This window comes from Mesocricetus auratus, unplaced genomic scaffold (assembly GCF_017639785.1).
Source record: "Mesocricetus auratus isolate SY011 unplaced genomic scaffold, BCM_Maur_2.0 Super-Scaffold_100024, whole genome shotgun sequence".
Lineage (NCBI taxonomy): Eukaryota > Metazoa > Chordata > Mammalia > Rodentia > Cricetidae > Mesocricetus > Mesocricetus auratus.
The window spans coordinates 10,597,071-10,612,357 of NW_024429205.1; the positions used below are offsets into that span (position 1 = coordinate 10,597,071).

At 40.6% G+C, this 15,287-nt stretch overlaps 1 protein-coding gene across 6 annotated transcripts in view; it reads right to left on the reverse strand.

Annotated features, from left to right (window-relative positions):
- Nbas (NBAS subunit of NRZ tethering complex) overlaps positions 1 to 15,287 on the reverse strand; it is a 275,296-nt gene that overhangs the window by 146,442 nt on the left and 113,567 nt on the right. For all 6 annotated transcript variants that reach the window (XM_005079052.4, XM_013119856.3, XM_013119857.3 and 3 more), the window contains exons 29-30: positions 8,482 to 8,584; positions 6,781 to 7,010 (exon numbers count right to left, since the gene is read on the reverse strand). In XM_005079052.4, coding sequence (XP_005079109.1) covers positions 6,781 to 7,010; positions 8,482 to 8,584 — 333 coding nt within the window. The remainder of the gene's footprint in view (positions 1 to 6,780; positions 7,011 to 8,481; positions 8,585 to 15,287) is intronic.

A 15,287-nucleotide genomic window follows, 5' to 3' on the forward strand; every position in this document is an offset into this window, starting at 1 on the left:
TTGTACATACACATATAAATATGCATAAATACATACGTGTGTGTGTGTGTATAAAACAAATATAAAAAAAGAGAGGCTATGAACGTAAGATGTCCATGTAAGGATTTTAGTGGAGGTAGCTGAGAGGGGCTGAAGGAAACAGGAAGGAGGGAAGTGATATAATTGAAATATGGGGAGAAACAGCTAGAACAAAAGGGCATTTGAGGGGTGATATAGAAACCTAGTGCAGTAAAAACTTCCTAAAATATATGAAGGCAATCTTAACAGTCTGCAAATAATGAGGAAGATGGAAACCGAACTAGTCATGCCTCATCACCAAATGAAGCTTCCAGTACTGGGACTAGGTTATATCCAAATGAATTATGGGCCAAAGGGGTCCAGCAAAAACGCCCAGACAACCCAGTCTATTGCTAAGACAATAGGTTGATACGCACAAACTGACAGCAAGTTCTCACTGATGAGGGCAACACGCACACAACTCGTTGAACATGGAGAAGTCAAGCTGGTGCCTACATAGACCCTTCAACCCCATGTTCTAGTGTCTTTAGTACAGGAATGAATGTATTCTACAAGCTACCAAAAGAGAAACAAAAACACCAACCTAGTCACAAAACCTATGATGTACAATTTGCCCTGCCTTCAAAATATGCTAGATAGTGGCACAAAGCTTGTGGAAGTATCCAATCAACATCTAAGGTGACTTAAGGACCACTCCATGAGATGGAACCCAACACTGGTTGGGTGACCAAGAATCTGAGACTAGATAGCCCAGGGTGCTAGGGTAAAACCAAATATTAATGGTATTTTTTAAAAGGAACAATAAAATAACTACTATTGACATTTTTCTATACTCGTAGATCAGTGTCTTATTCAGTTAGCCAGCATCAGAGAAGCTTCCCCTTACAGCAGATGAGAACAAATACAGAGACCCACAACCAGACATTATGTAAGGGGTGGGGGGGACCTTGGAACAAATAGCTCCAAATGAGATGTCTCTATCAAATCTCTCTCATCAGAGCTCAGGGAACCCCTTGGAAGAATAGGTGGAAGAAGAAGTGTCAGAACCAGAAAGGATCCGGGACACCAGGAGAACAAGGGCCTCCTGATCAACTTAGCATAATTGTGAATTCAAAGAGACTGAAGCAGCAAGTCTGGGGACTACACAGGTCTGCACCAGGTCCTCTGAGAATTTACCATATCTTCCAGTTTAGTATGTTTATGGGACTCCTGAGAATGTGAACAAATGAGTCTCTGATTCTCGTGCCTTCTATTGGAGCGCTTTTATTTCTGTTGGCTTGACTTGAACAGCTTTGATGTAATGGTTTTTGTTTTATCTTAGTACATCTTATTTTGTTATGTTTTGCTATCTCTTAGAAGCCTGTTCTGAGAGACAGAAAGGCAGTAGATCTGGGTGGGAGTAGAGGTGGGGAGAAAAAGCACAGGGAGGAGAAACTGTAATCAGGATACACTATATGAGAAAAGAATCTATTTTTAATGAAATGGGGGGAATCTACATTTAATAAATAATTTTTTAAAAAGATGGTAGGTTTCAGTCTGGGATATAAATGCTATGGTGGCCCATAGACGCCTATGAATACAGTGGAGGAGTAAAAGAGTAAAAGTGAGAGATCTATCAGAGTTCTTATGAAAAAGATGCCAGATTACAAGGCTTTTCGTTTGAGTTGGCATTTGTCCCTTTGTGAGCACACTGTTTTGTCACATAAGCTACACAGAGCTCAAAGTTTCCAGGGAGTTCATAAAGATGCTAGTGTTCTGAGAATAAGTGCAAGGTGGCACATCTTCTAAGGCCTTCTGGATCTAAGTAGTTAGAGATGACCACATAGGAGTCTACTTTCCCATTGGTTCCTTTCAGCATACTGTACCCAGTGGAACCCACAATTAATGACACCATTGCATGATTTACTTAAACAGATTTACTTTAAAATGTAAAAACACAATAATAATCTGAATTTTGTTCATTATAAAATTTATTGTATCATATTTAATGGGACAAATGTCAGTGACTATTTTAAATTGTATCACAATTTGTAATTTTTAATTTACATTTTTGCATATGAAATATTAGAAATTCCATATATACATCAAAACTGTTATAATGTTTATTATATTATTTTCAAGTACATTATTAAGAAAAATACAATAAAGCATTAAATTACTTTGAATCTATGTTATTTGGATGCATTGTATAAAACAATATATATTATTATCCAGAAAAAAATTAAGTTTTTAAAATTAAATGATAAAGAAATACTCTGCAAATAAGAAAAAAGAATGAAGCAGATTTGCATGTTACCAGATAAAAAGATATTCAATACGGAGTCTATGCAAAAAAAAAAAACAAGGCATAAAAATGTGTATACAGCAAAGAATTGTTTTAAAACGGAGAAGATAAACTTAATGAAATGTCTTGAAGGCACACACAAGAAAGCAATTTGAAAAGCAGATGAGGAATGAAGTTAAGGAAACTAACAATTCATATCCTCTTATATTCTTTGAATGTTGTCTTAGTTATGGTTTCTACTGCTATGATGGAACCCATGGTCAAAGGCAGTTTGGGGAACAAAGGGTTTATTTGGCTTACACTTCCACATCTTAGTCCATCATTGAAGAAAGTCAGGGCAGGTAATCAAGCAGGGGACCTGGAGGCAGCTGCTGATGCAAAAGTCTTGGAAGGATGCTGCTTAATGGTTTGCTCTTCATGGCTTGTTCAGCCTGATTTTCATGAATTTAGGACTACCAGTTAGTCTAGGATGGCACCACCCACAATGAGCTCGGCCCTCCTCCATTAGTTATTAATTAAGAAAATGCCCTACAGCCTTGCCTACAACCTGATCTTACAGAGGCATTTTCTCAATTGAGGCTTCCTTTTCTCCAGTGACTCTAGCTTGTGTTAAACTGACATAAAACTATCCAGCACAGATACCGTTTACACCCTCAAGGAAAGGCCAGTTTAATAAATAGGAAGAGAAGAGATAGTTTCTATATCCATACCATAACACAGATGTCTTATGGCTCATAGACCACAATTAGTCCAGCACAACATTATATACACATGGCCTCACCAGAAAACCAACGTGCATTCTTGTGGGATAGAGAGGGATGCGGTAAAGGCATAGTGCAGTAAGGGGATTTTATAATCATCTGAGAAGCACCGCCTACAAGTTTTATGTCAAGCACAACTTGAAATTTCAAGTGTTACTCTATTTGCTATTTCCAGGGTTTGAAATAAAAATAGTATCCCTGGAGACAAAGAAAAAGATTTACTAACTACTTTAAAGAACTCTGACAGGTTCAGTAACAGTTTGAAGAGAGAAAAAAAGACAGAAAAAAGAAGAGGAGGAGGAGGAGGAGGAGGAGGAGGAGGAGGAGGAGGAGGAGGAGGAGGAGGAGAAGGAGGAGGAGGAGGGGGAGGAGGAGGAGAAGGAGGAGGAGGAGGGAGGAGGAGGAGGAGGAGGAGGAGGAGGAGGAGGAGGAGGAGGAGGAGGAGGAGGAGGAGGAGGAGGAGGAGGAGGAGGAGGAGGAGGAGGAGGAGAAGAAGAAGAAGAAGAAGAAGAAGAAGAAGAAGAAGAAGAAGAAGAAGAAGAAGAAGAAGAAGAAGAAGAAGAAGAAGACTGATTCTGCCATAAGTTACCATTAGGGAAAAAGGTTGTTTCCTGATTCTGCCATAAGTTACCACTAGGGGAAAAGGTTGTTTCCTTTTGCTAGAATTGAAGCAACTACCAGTCATTTAAGAGGAAACTTAATCTAGACAGCTGTCACATTGAAACCATGCTCAATGAGGTTGAAGATTAAATGGAAAGCATCAAAGTGTATGAGAATTTTATGACAATTAGTATTTCAAAGGATGGCATAAAGGAATTAAAAAACAAAACAAAACAATCCAGGGCTGGTGAGATGGCTCTGACCTTGAAGACAACTGGGGTTCAGTTCCCAGTTCCCATGTCTGACACTGCACACCTAAGGGATCTGACAATTACTCTGGCCTCCTCAAGCATCCACATACATGTGCACATATACTCAGGCTTTAAAAAGAGAAAAATGAGAAATTACACCTAGAAAGCTAGACAATGAAGTCAAACCAAGACAGGCAATGACAAACAGCCTTGTGCTGTAGAGAGGGATGTGCATGTATTGTTCACACAGAGGCCAGAGGCTAACATCAGCTATGTGTCTTGCCTGTTCTCTATTTCAGTGATTTTGAGACAGGTTTTCTCATTGAATCTGGAAATACCTGATGGGCTAGACTGGCTAGCCAGTCAACTCAGAGATATGCCTGTGTGCAGCCGCTTACCCGACCCCACATGAGGGTCACAGATCTGAGCCACTGCATGCTGCTTATGTGGGTACTAGAGCTGCAAACTCAGCTCCTCAAGCTTGAATGGCAACTACCTCATCGACTAAGAATCTCCCAAATTTCTCAATACATTTTATGAAAAACAAAAGAATCAATAGCAAAAAAAAAAAAAAAAAAAAAAAGAACAGAAACAACAACACAAGACTAAATCTAGGGCTAGAGATAGGTTTCAAAACAAGTTTAAGTGGAGATGCACATTATGCTTAGAGAAGAGGCACATCAGCATCTAATGTGCTAACAGGAAACAAACTGGAACCGCTTGGCAACATAACAGAACTTCCGTAAGTATTCACCTGTTGCCTATCACCTATTCGACACTGCCCACACAACAGCAACAGTTTTGACCATTTAAAAACTCACTTCAGATCACAACAGAGAAAAGGCAGAATGTGATCCCCGGCATACATGAGAAAAGCTATGACTACATGACACTGTGCTCCCAGTACTTCTGGTCGGGGGCACTAGAGGGGGTCAGCATTAAGTTCATTGGGCCTGCTGGCTGTTGTCTGTATTGCCAGAACCTGGTGAGCACTAGGTTCAGTAACAGACGCTGTCTTGAAGGATTAAGGTGGAAATCAACAGAGGACATCATCCTTTGGCATCACACAGGATCACAACAGCTCTCTCAAGTTTACTGTCAAAAGAAGTCAGATCGCAAGGCTGCAGACTACCTTGGGACTAGTTGTCGTACAGGCATCTGGATCCAGAGGACATCATACCCTCAGGCTCTACAGTCACTCCAACAAAGAGCAGAGGAGAACTGCAACCAACTAAATTCTGTCACAAATGTAGTGGAATCATTTAATATGATGCTGTAAAGTGTGTGGAAATGCTTCAGTTCACATATTGGCATAAAAAAACATAAAAAGCCATAACAAAAATGTGTAATGTCTCCACTTTATAAAACTATATGTGTATTTGCAAAGTAAGGAATATCCAAATGATTAAAATAAGGAATGAGCAATTAACCATTAAACTAAGTCAAGAATTTCTTACAGAATGTTAGTGAGTTAGGGTAAATCAGGGCACAGAGCTGGAAAAGTTGGGGTCACCAGATGCTAAAAAGGTTTGCAGCTTTGCTCATTTTCTTTGAGGAAGAAACAAAACTTCAGATGACATGAGACGCTCAAGTCAGAAATAGTGCCACACAAGAGGAAACAACTTTTGTAATGTGTTTCCAGACTAGAGAAAGAAAAGCTCAGTGTGCTCTGAAAGGGAGAATTCCAAGAAAAAAGGCAGAGTGAAACTTCGAAGGTGTGACCTAAAGGATGCTGACCAGAGTTAGACTAATGGTAGATGGCAGAGGAGCACCAGGAGAAACATAACTAAGTCGCTGTTCATACAGAGTGAACCGCATGTGGTCATTGCTTTGGTTTGGACATGGCTTGTGTGTGACCCTCTAGGGTTTATGATTTGGGTGACTGTTCCCAGGAAGGCACTATCTAAACCAGCAGTTCTCAACCTGTGGGTCACAACTCCTTTGGGGGCAGAAGGACCCTTGCATAGGGGTTGAATATCAGGTATTTTACATGTCAGAAATTTATATTACGATTCATAACAGGAGAAAACATTCAGTTATGAAGTAGCAACAAAAATACTGTTATGAATGGGGTCACTACAACATAAGGAACTGTATTAAAGGGCTGCAGCGGTAGGAAGATGGAGAACCATTGCTCTAAACAGAATAGGACCATTAAAAGGCAAGGCATAGACGTCTCAAAATTGGATGCTTCCCGCTGACTTCCTGTCTTACCATAGAATATCTTCCTCTACCATGACCTCCTGGGCTCAGACTTCTTTATAAACCTGGAGAGTAAAAGCTCAGGACTTTTCACAGGAGAACAATGAGGCGCTGATACAAAAGCCTTCTCTGGAGCACTGAAGTCTCAGAGGCAATACAAATTGGGAGTAAGCTTTACTGAGCTCTGATTTTCATAAAAATTTACTTTATGTATACTAATTCAATTAATAAAATCTTCCCCCATGATCCATGAGATTTTCTTTTTAAGATAATTAGAAACACAGACGTCAAGTACACAGGTTTCTTGCGTTAACTAAGACGAAAGGACAAGGAAGGAGCTGAACTTAAAATCTGGAGACTTTGACCCAGACTCGACGACTTTGGAGCAGATACAAGAGGTAAACACTACCTACAAGCTAAAAATTTCAGAACCTGAATTTATGGGTGAACCCATGAATATTTTCTAGCAAAGGAGGAACAGAAGCTTACAGATAATGAGCAAAATGACTCCGCCAAAAGAAAGCCGATGGGGGATCAAGAAGAATTCAAGTATTTCCTAATTGGCTGGTTGCATCCCTACAGTAAAGCAGCATACAACGTGCAACTGAGATAACCTGCATTGGACATGCACACAGCACTCACAGCACACACACACACTTCCTACCTGGCCAGGTCCATGCAGCTGTCAGTGAGGTTGGTGGAAGAGTTGAAGTACTCTCTGCTGGCAGCCAACACCAAGTCAATACTTCTCCCATACCCCACCCTGTACTGGGACCTTCCTTTGTGGGTGGCACCAGCTGCAAGACTGGCCGAAGAAGCACTGCAGTGCATCATCTGCCCCGCGAGGTGGATGTTCTCCAGGCGACTGGAGCAGAGAAGGCTTTCTGTAAATATCTGGGGAAAAAGAAACATTCAGAGTTACTGATAAAGAAAGGAGGCTCAGTTCAACAAAACCAAGACTCTGAAAATCAAAGGAAATAAATCAAAACTGTATCTATCCTCTAACTGCGGATTGACTGGCATAGTGTGTGCATTCAGTCAGCACACACTGCCTACATTAAAGCAGCTGTTCTATGAATTCCACCTCAATAAAAGAAAAAAAGGAGCTTTCAGAAAGAAATTTCACTGAATAGAACAAGTAAATCACGCTATTTAAAGCATTACAATAAAGATTTAAGTATGTAAAGTTCAAATATTAAAAAAAATGAAATTGAAGCAGGGCATGATGACGCTCAGTCGTAATCCAGCACTTGAGAAACTCAGATAGAAAACAAAGCCCTAGGTCATCCTAGACTACACACATTGCCTACAAATAAAGTAAATAAGCAGTCAACAAAACCCACTGGTCAACTACTACACACACTATCCTACTCAAACTGGACCCATTCTGCTGACTGTAACAGATATAACAAGATCTGACATGCATAATGTACCACTGCTTACAGCATAGGAGTTCATATTCTCTACAGCTGTGGAACAGGAATCAACCAATGTCTGTGTATGCTAGGCAAGTACTGTCTCTCTAAGCTGACTCCAGCCTCATTTTAGGAATGAGTCAGACTGTAAATGTAAACTTACACATAAAAATTGAAATGATACCACGGAGCACTGAGGTTTTCTCCAGCTTGGACATTAAAATGTGTTTCAAAAAAATAGAGACACTGATAGGAGGTATCTTACAAAGAATTTATTGCACTAATGGCATTGAATAGATTAAAATTAATTATTTGAGATTACTTTGCTGGCAAGTATTAAACAACGTGACTCCCAAGCCTATTATTGACAATATGACATTCTGTTCCTGTCATTCATGGGCAGATGAAGACAGTGAAGAAGTTGATGAGATAAGAACAAATTGATGGAGAACAAGAGTTTCGTCCAGCTTTCAATGTATTACCTATCATTGATCTATTGGGAGGGCGTAACTAGAGAAGTCTTTATTTTGACATCTGGCACAGAAAACTCACTCAATGTACAAGCGTGGCTATAAAACAGAAATTGTGATGAAACCAAATGCTGACAGGGTGCCTACACAGTGATTTGGAACAAACAACAGATTGTATTAAGCAGGGCATCATGTCAGTGAATAAATGTAAAGCAGAAGATATGAACACAGAAGCCATCAAGTTTCAGGGGCCACCAAAACCTGTAGGGAGAAATCATGTGAGATTCGGGGTTTTCTGAGGACTGATTTGCTAAATAGCTGGCATCACAATTAACAAAGGGAAGATAGCGTATGAAAGGGCTTCAACTCATAGTACTAGTTATCAATCATCAACACTGTGCCTCTCACCGTCTTGCTCTTGGGGCAAAACACAATGAAAATTTCTGAATGAGAAAAAAAAACTGTTACAGTGGCAGTTACCTCGTAGCAAGCATTAGAAGTGAGACATGTGTACACCTGTTGCTGCATAGTCAACATATCTTGCAGCAGCATTCTCCAATGAGACTCACCAACAGGAGGCTGCCTGGGGAGAGAGAGAAGGAGCATTAACATGACCCCAAAAGCCCAGGTACTACCATTCCCTGTACTCCCACTCTCCAGCAATAGGGCTAAATTCATTTGCCTTTACAGGAAAAGGTAAACACAGTTCTGATGGGGAGAGAAACCCAACAGCAAAGTAAAGCAGAAGAACCAGAGGCAGACTAGTTTCAAATACCATCCTCATCTGCACCCTCTCACAGGTCTTTCTGTTTGTTGCTTACTTGGTTCTGTTTAGCTTTGGGACTGTTCTTTGGGACATTGTCTCATCATGTAGCTCGGTTGAGCCCACGAATAGTTGCAATTACTCTTGATCCTTCTGCCCTAGACTCTACCATGCTAGGATGATGTGCAGGAGCCACCAGGCCTGGCTACACAGGTCTTTTGAAATTTCATTTCAACATTAAGACACAGAAAGCAACCACAAACTGCTCTTAGTACAGGTCTGGGGCACAGGAACCACCCACCACCAGCATTATAGCGGGAGGCATTGCTCTAAGTCAGTGGCTCTCAACCTTCCTAATGCTGGGACCCTTTAATACAGTTAGTTCCTCATGTTGTGACCCCGAGCCATAAAATTATTTTCATTGCTACTTCAGAACTGTAATTTTACTACTTTTATGAATTGCAATATACATATCTGATATGTGGGATATATGTGACCCCCAAAGGAGTCATGACTCACAGGTTGAGAACCACTGCTTTAAGTAGAATTCCAGGCAGCACATCACAAGCAATAAACAGAGACCTTCAGGAGTTACATTCTCAGGTGACAGCCCGGGGACATGTTGCCAGAACCTCAGAGTGATTACATGCATTGCCACCTGCCATAGTAAGAAGCTTCAATCTCCAAAAAGAGAGTAATTTTTGCCACAATTTCTGAGACATGATTTTCAAGATTCCCTCAAAAGAAAAGTCACGAAGCACACTCAAGAAAGACCAAAGCCTTCAGCTGCTGCCCAGACAGTGTTTGGTTATAAATCATCCCTGCTGTGCAGAGGACTGTACTCATGCCCAGCCCTGGTCCCTTAGGCTTGACAGAATCTTAACTGGCACAGTATAACAACTATAGACAGCCAATGCCTCCATTAGTCACACATGCCTAAGGGGTCCCTGGGTGGGCAAACAATCCACGACAGGGGGAAATGTCATTCCCTAGGCAAAGCTTAATCTTCTGTCTGCACCCTGCTATCTCCATACTCATCAGCTAATTGTCACTGTCCTGGAATTACTAAAATCCAGGAAATAACTGATTCAAACATCCTCTGCCCCAGTGCTTAGCAGTAGAAGATAATAAATGTGTATCAACAACCCTCCTCAGATACTCTACAGAGAGATGATTAATAAATGAGCAGGTCAGTATGAGGCTTCCAATCATCCTGCACAGCCCTTACCTTCAGGCACATGGCCTCTGATTGGGGAGACTAATGGTTATCGTGGCGTCTACCCCCATAAGAGCCTCTTCCTCCAATGTGGCAAGTACAGTGGGGTTCACTGGCATCTCCCAACAGTCCACCCTTGCTGAACTGCCAACTAAGACTCTAAAGTCTCCAAATTATTTTCTCTCAATTTTATCTCATAGAAAAGACAAATTTAACATAGATTTTGCTAAAATTTGTTAGCAGAAACTAAGAATGACACATTTTCCTTCCATTTTCTACCCCTTCTTTAATGAATTTATCAACCCAGTTTACTCTCTGGTCTATACTAGTCAAATTCTGCATAGCTATTCCTGCCTCATCAAAAACAGTTCTATTATGGGCTTCATCAAAGTCATGAAAAACCAAACCAACCTTTCTCAACTGTGATAAACACAGTCCTTTCTTGAATGGTAAAGGAAAAAACACCCCAGCTCTCATCCTAAGCTAGTCACGATCACCTCTACCTCGTGTTTTTCTTTTTTACTGTCAAACAGTTCCCATGAGTTCCTGGGGTTTTTTGTTTTTGTTTTGTTTTGTTTTGTTTTGTTTTTGGATTCCAGGAGGGCTTTTTAACACATACCTGTATTCTCTTCAACCTTTTAGGTGCCCTCCCAGCTTTAAATGTGCAAGCTTACACCTCTTTCTTATTTTCCCGCCTCCCTTTTTTCCAGTTTTCTTTTGGAACAACAGGCTAAAGCACTGTAATTTCTCCTTTATACATGCAGGTTCCTCTGTGTAACCATCCAGGCTTCAATCCTATGTCTTATGCAAAACAGCAACCTTGCAATGACTACAAGAGCACAGAGGCTAACATAATTTTCCGCATCATATGAGAATATTCATATCTGACGCACCAGAGATGACCCACCCTCAGACAGTGTAGCTCCAGCTGTCTATCACCCCTGGCAAGAAAATGCCACTGCTCTTTCCACACACATCTTTGGCTTTGTTGAATCCTGCCACCAACATTAAATGTTGTGGAGACCCTATAAATACATACATACTTCCCTCCTTAAATGGCTTCAATAAAAAGCCAGTTTAACTTGGTGAACCCATGCATTTATTGGGTTTCTTAAGGGAGCATAGATGACCCCAAAGCAGACAAACCACTGGAAAGTATCAAAGTGATACTTTGGGGAATGGAAGGAAGTCAGACTCTTCCATGCATATTCTCTAGAGCCTCCCTCCCCAGACCAGGAGTCTATGTGAAATCAGGGCAGAATGATAGACAGCTGACAGAAAGTGCAGGCACAAATGCCCTCACGTGACAACCCAATGATCCTCCTCTTCCCCTCCTTCTGTGAGGGAACATCAGCAGTCAACAAGCAAAGAATCCTAGCTGTTCTGAAGAAGACGGCTATGCTCCAAGCACAGCATTCTACAACATACACAGAGTCAATTTTCCAACCTACGCAGTTCCACAAGGCATTGAGGCCTTTGCAAACCCATGACTATAAAACGTTTTATGTCTGTTTCCAAAGCTGCAGGTTCTGCAACAGGGAAGAGAGGTTTGTTAACAGTTTCACCGAGTCATAAATTTGTGGCATGAATGCATGACATTACTGAATCAAACAGTCCTTACTCAAAGCCAGTTCACAGACTCACAAAGAATGAGTGAGATTAAATCTAGGCAACTGCAGACACGGAAGAAGATGCCCTAACATACAAATGAGATGGATAACTTGCACAGAGCTGAGTGTTTCATTTGACTTCTAGACTCCCACCACTGGTATATTTAAGTCTAACTTAAAGTACAATATATAAAAAAGTACCCAAGTTTCCTGGGGAAGTCTCTGACAATTGGGAATGAATGGATGGATCTTGGATTTAAATACATTTTAAGTTTTATACACATAATTAGGTTACAAAACAGTTGGGAGGGAAAATGCTATCAGTTCATCTTACTCGAATGTACCTGAGCTTAGAATCATCTAGACAATAACAGAGCTCAACATTTGAAAAAGTAGATGTTCGTGTTTTTCAAGTAAAAAATAGATGTTTCCTTTACATGAATCTTTTTTCTTTTTTTTTTCTCAATATATTGTCCTTTAAAATCATCACAATACCGGTGCTGTGGTACACATCAGCACTCAAGAGGCTAAAGCAGGAGGATCATAATTTTAAGGCAGCCTGACCTACAAGGTAAAAAGCTATGTCAAAAACAATAACAATAATAATCACTATTTCTAACTGTTATATATGTAAATGAACAAGATAGATCCGAAGTATATAATAATTTAAAAAAACATTTTGCCTTTGCACATCTGCTTTTGAGTCTCACTATGCTGCACAGGTTGGCGGCAAGCGCTTAGGTTTGAGCATGCTCTCTGCCTCAGTCTTCCAAGTAGCTGAGATAACAATAGCCCTGGTCACCACGCCTAAAACTTTAATAAGAACAAGTCTTACTACATGAAAGGAACAATTCTTGTTCCATGTGCCACAAGGCACACAAGGACACAATGTTTCTCACACACATAGACAACACACTGCTGCTTGCAAATATACCATGACAACCATAAGGTATATCCAGTATTTTAGCCTTGCTCCTTGAACTTTTGTGATGGACTTCAAAGAATTACGGGGCTGCTTTCAGATTTGGCTTGAAGGCAGAGGAGTAAGAAAATGTCTGAAGTTAGTGTCCACCTTATTATTAGCTCAACTAAGTCAGACCTTGGCCTTGTCAGCCTGAACGCAAGTCTCTCAGCTCAGCTGTTCCTCTGGAAGCCATCAGCACTAGGACAGATGGTATAAATGGTCCCTCACACATGGCTAGTCATAAGTGGAGATTCTAATTAAAATAAATTAAAGCATATCATTTACAATGGCCTTTTTCAGAATACATCCCATACATAAGAATCAAGAGTGGGATATAAAAAAACTAGAATACAGCAAACTAACAAGATGCCTGAACACATAGTATTAGCTACAAGTCTGTCATGGAGATAGATATCCACCGCCACCACCCCCCCGCCCCAGTTCGGATATAAACAGTACCATACTCAAGATGGTAAAACCTGGATGCATTATAAACGTGATGGGCTCCGTCATCATTTATAATATATACAAAACCATTTTGGAGGTATTGAAGGCTTGGGCACACTCACATATTAAGACTGATATCAGGGGCCAGAGAGATGGCTCAGTGGTTAAGCACTGACTGATCTTCCAGAGGACCCGGATTCAATTCCCAGCACCCACACGGCAGCTCACAGCTGTCTGTAATTCCAGTTCCAGGGGATCCAACACCCTCACACATCCATACATGAAGGCAAAACATCAATGCACATAAAATAAATATTAACTATAAAAACGAAACTGATATCAAACTGACAACTTTGAAAGTGAGTGCATGTTCTCCTAATATTCACAGTAAGCAGACTGCTATGCGTAGAGATTAGTGCTGTTGCATCAGAAGCACACACTGACTCAGCAGCCGGAGCACCACCCTGGAGAACTGACCCCTTGTGAAGTTGTCTTAGATGGCAACAGCCACTTAATCAGCAATTATCAGGGCCATGGTGCATAAGACCCTTCCCATTTAAAGCACACGGGGGCTTTAACTTGCAACCTAAAAGAAAACCCAAGGCACAGATATGTGTTTGCTAATAAAGACAGTACAGTGCTGCAAGAAAGGGAAACAGTGATGAGAGAAAGACACAAGATGCAAGATGTTCCCAGGATAGAGAGTTTGACTCTGCTTGGAGGAGCTGAATACAAGCACTATCTTATTAGTATTAGAATGTCTTTCTTCTTTTATCCAACTGAGCTGCATCTCTAACAATTCATTACTTAACCCTACCGCCAGCAAGCTTCGCCCCGTTGACTAGGATATGAGTCCCCTCCTGCATCTTTACATTTTCACGCCTTCCTCATGTGACAGATTAGTCACACAAGGGGGCCACCCTCAAAGCTCTGAAGGTTGGTCCCAGAATCTTCACCTTCACAGCAGCCTCTTCACGTCAGGCTCTCCACCTACTGTGTGACAAGCAGTGCAAAGTCACAGGGCCTTCCCACTGGGGCTCACTGTGTGTCCACCTGAAGACCTGCTGGGAAGGGTCAAACGTTTGCCAGTTTGGTTATGGGCCATTTGGATCTCACATAGTTGGAAATACCTTTGAAAGCCTTTGCCAATTTTCCTATAAGGCAATCTATTTTTCTCTCGTATTTAACTGGACAGCTTGGACAGACAAAGGAGATATAATCTTTCTTGCCTTTACACAGGATGACACAAAATTGTAACAAAATATTCATAAAATAATGTGAATTAAAATGTATAAAAATTCATATATTCATGATTAAGAAATGTGAATATTAACAAAATAATCAAAAAATAATGTGAATAAAAGTGTATAAATAAATATATAATTAAGAAATGTAACTACAAAATATGAGGGGAAAGATGCAATTATTAACTAATGAATTCAGTTTTTCTAGCTTTCTTATAACTTCTGAATTTTAAAAGTGAAGCAGCAAAATTCATAATTCCATCCAGAATAAATATACTACTTTAATGATGAAGACATAGAAAGAACCAAAAATCACAAAACACAAACACTCCACTTTCAAAACTGCTTTATGCTTGGTGGTGGTGGCACATGCAGGCAGATCTCTGTAAGTTAGAAGCCAGTCTAGTCTACAAAGCAAGTTCCAGGACAGCCAATGCTACACACAAAGAAACACTGTCTCAAAACAAAAAGAACTGTTACAATTAATATCTTTTGTTCACCTATTCATTTGAAAACACACATATCTAAAATGTTAGAAACTTTGTTATGCAACAACAATAAAAATTAAGTTATACACTCAACTACATATAAGTGAATTCAGCAAGACTGGAAGACAAGAGATCAATATAAGAAAGATCAATTGATGAGTTCTGGTGGCGAATATTAGTGATGTTAGTACCCAAAAGGTGGGACATAAGAATTAAGAGATCATGAGTTTGAGACCAGTCTGAGCTAGGAGACTCCAACTCACAAGTGCATACTCAAGCACACACAAGAGAGAGGAGAGAGGAGAGAGGAGAGAGGAGAGAGAGAGAGAGAGAGAGAGAGAGAGAGAGAGAGAGAGAGAGACAGAGAGAGAGACAGAGAGAGAGACAGACAGAGAGAGAGACAGAGAGAGAGACAGAGAGAGACAGAGAGAGAGACAGAGAGAGAGACAGAGAGAGAGAGAGAGAGAGAGAGAGAGACAGAGAGAGAGACAGAGAGAGAGACAGAGAGAGAGACAGAGAGAGAGAGAGACAGAGAGAGAGACAGAGAGAGAGAC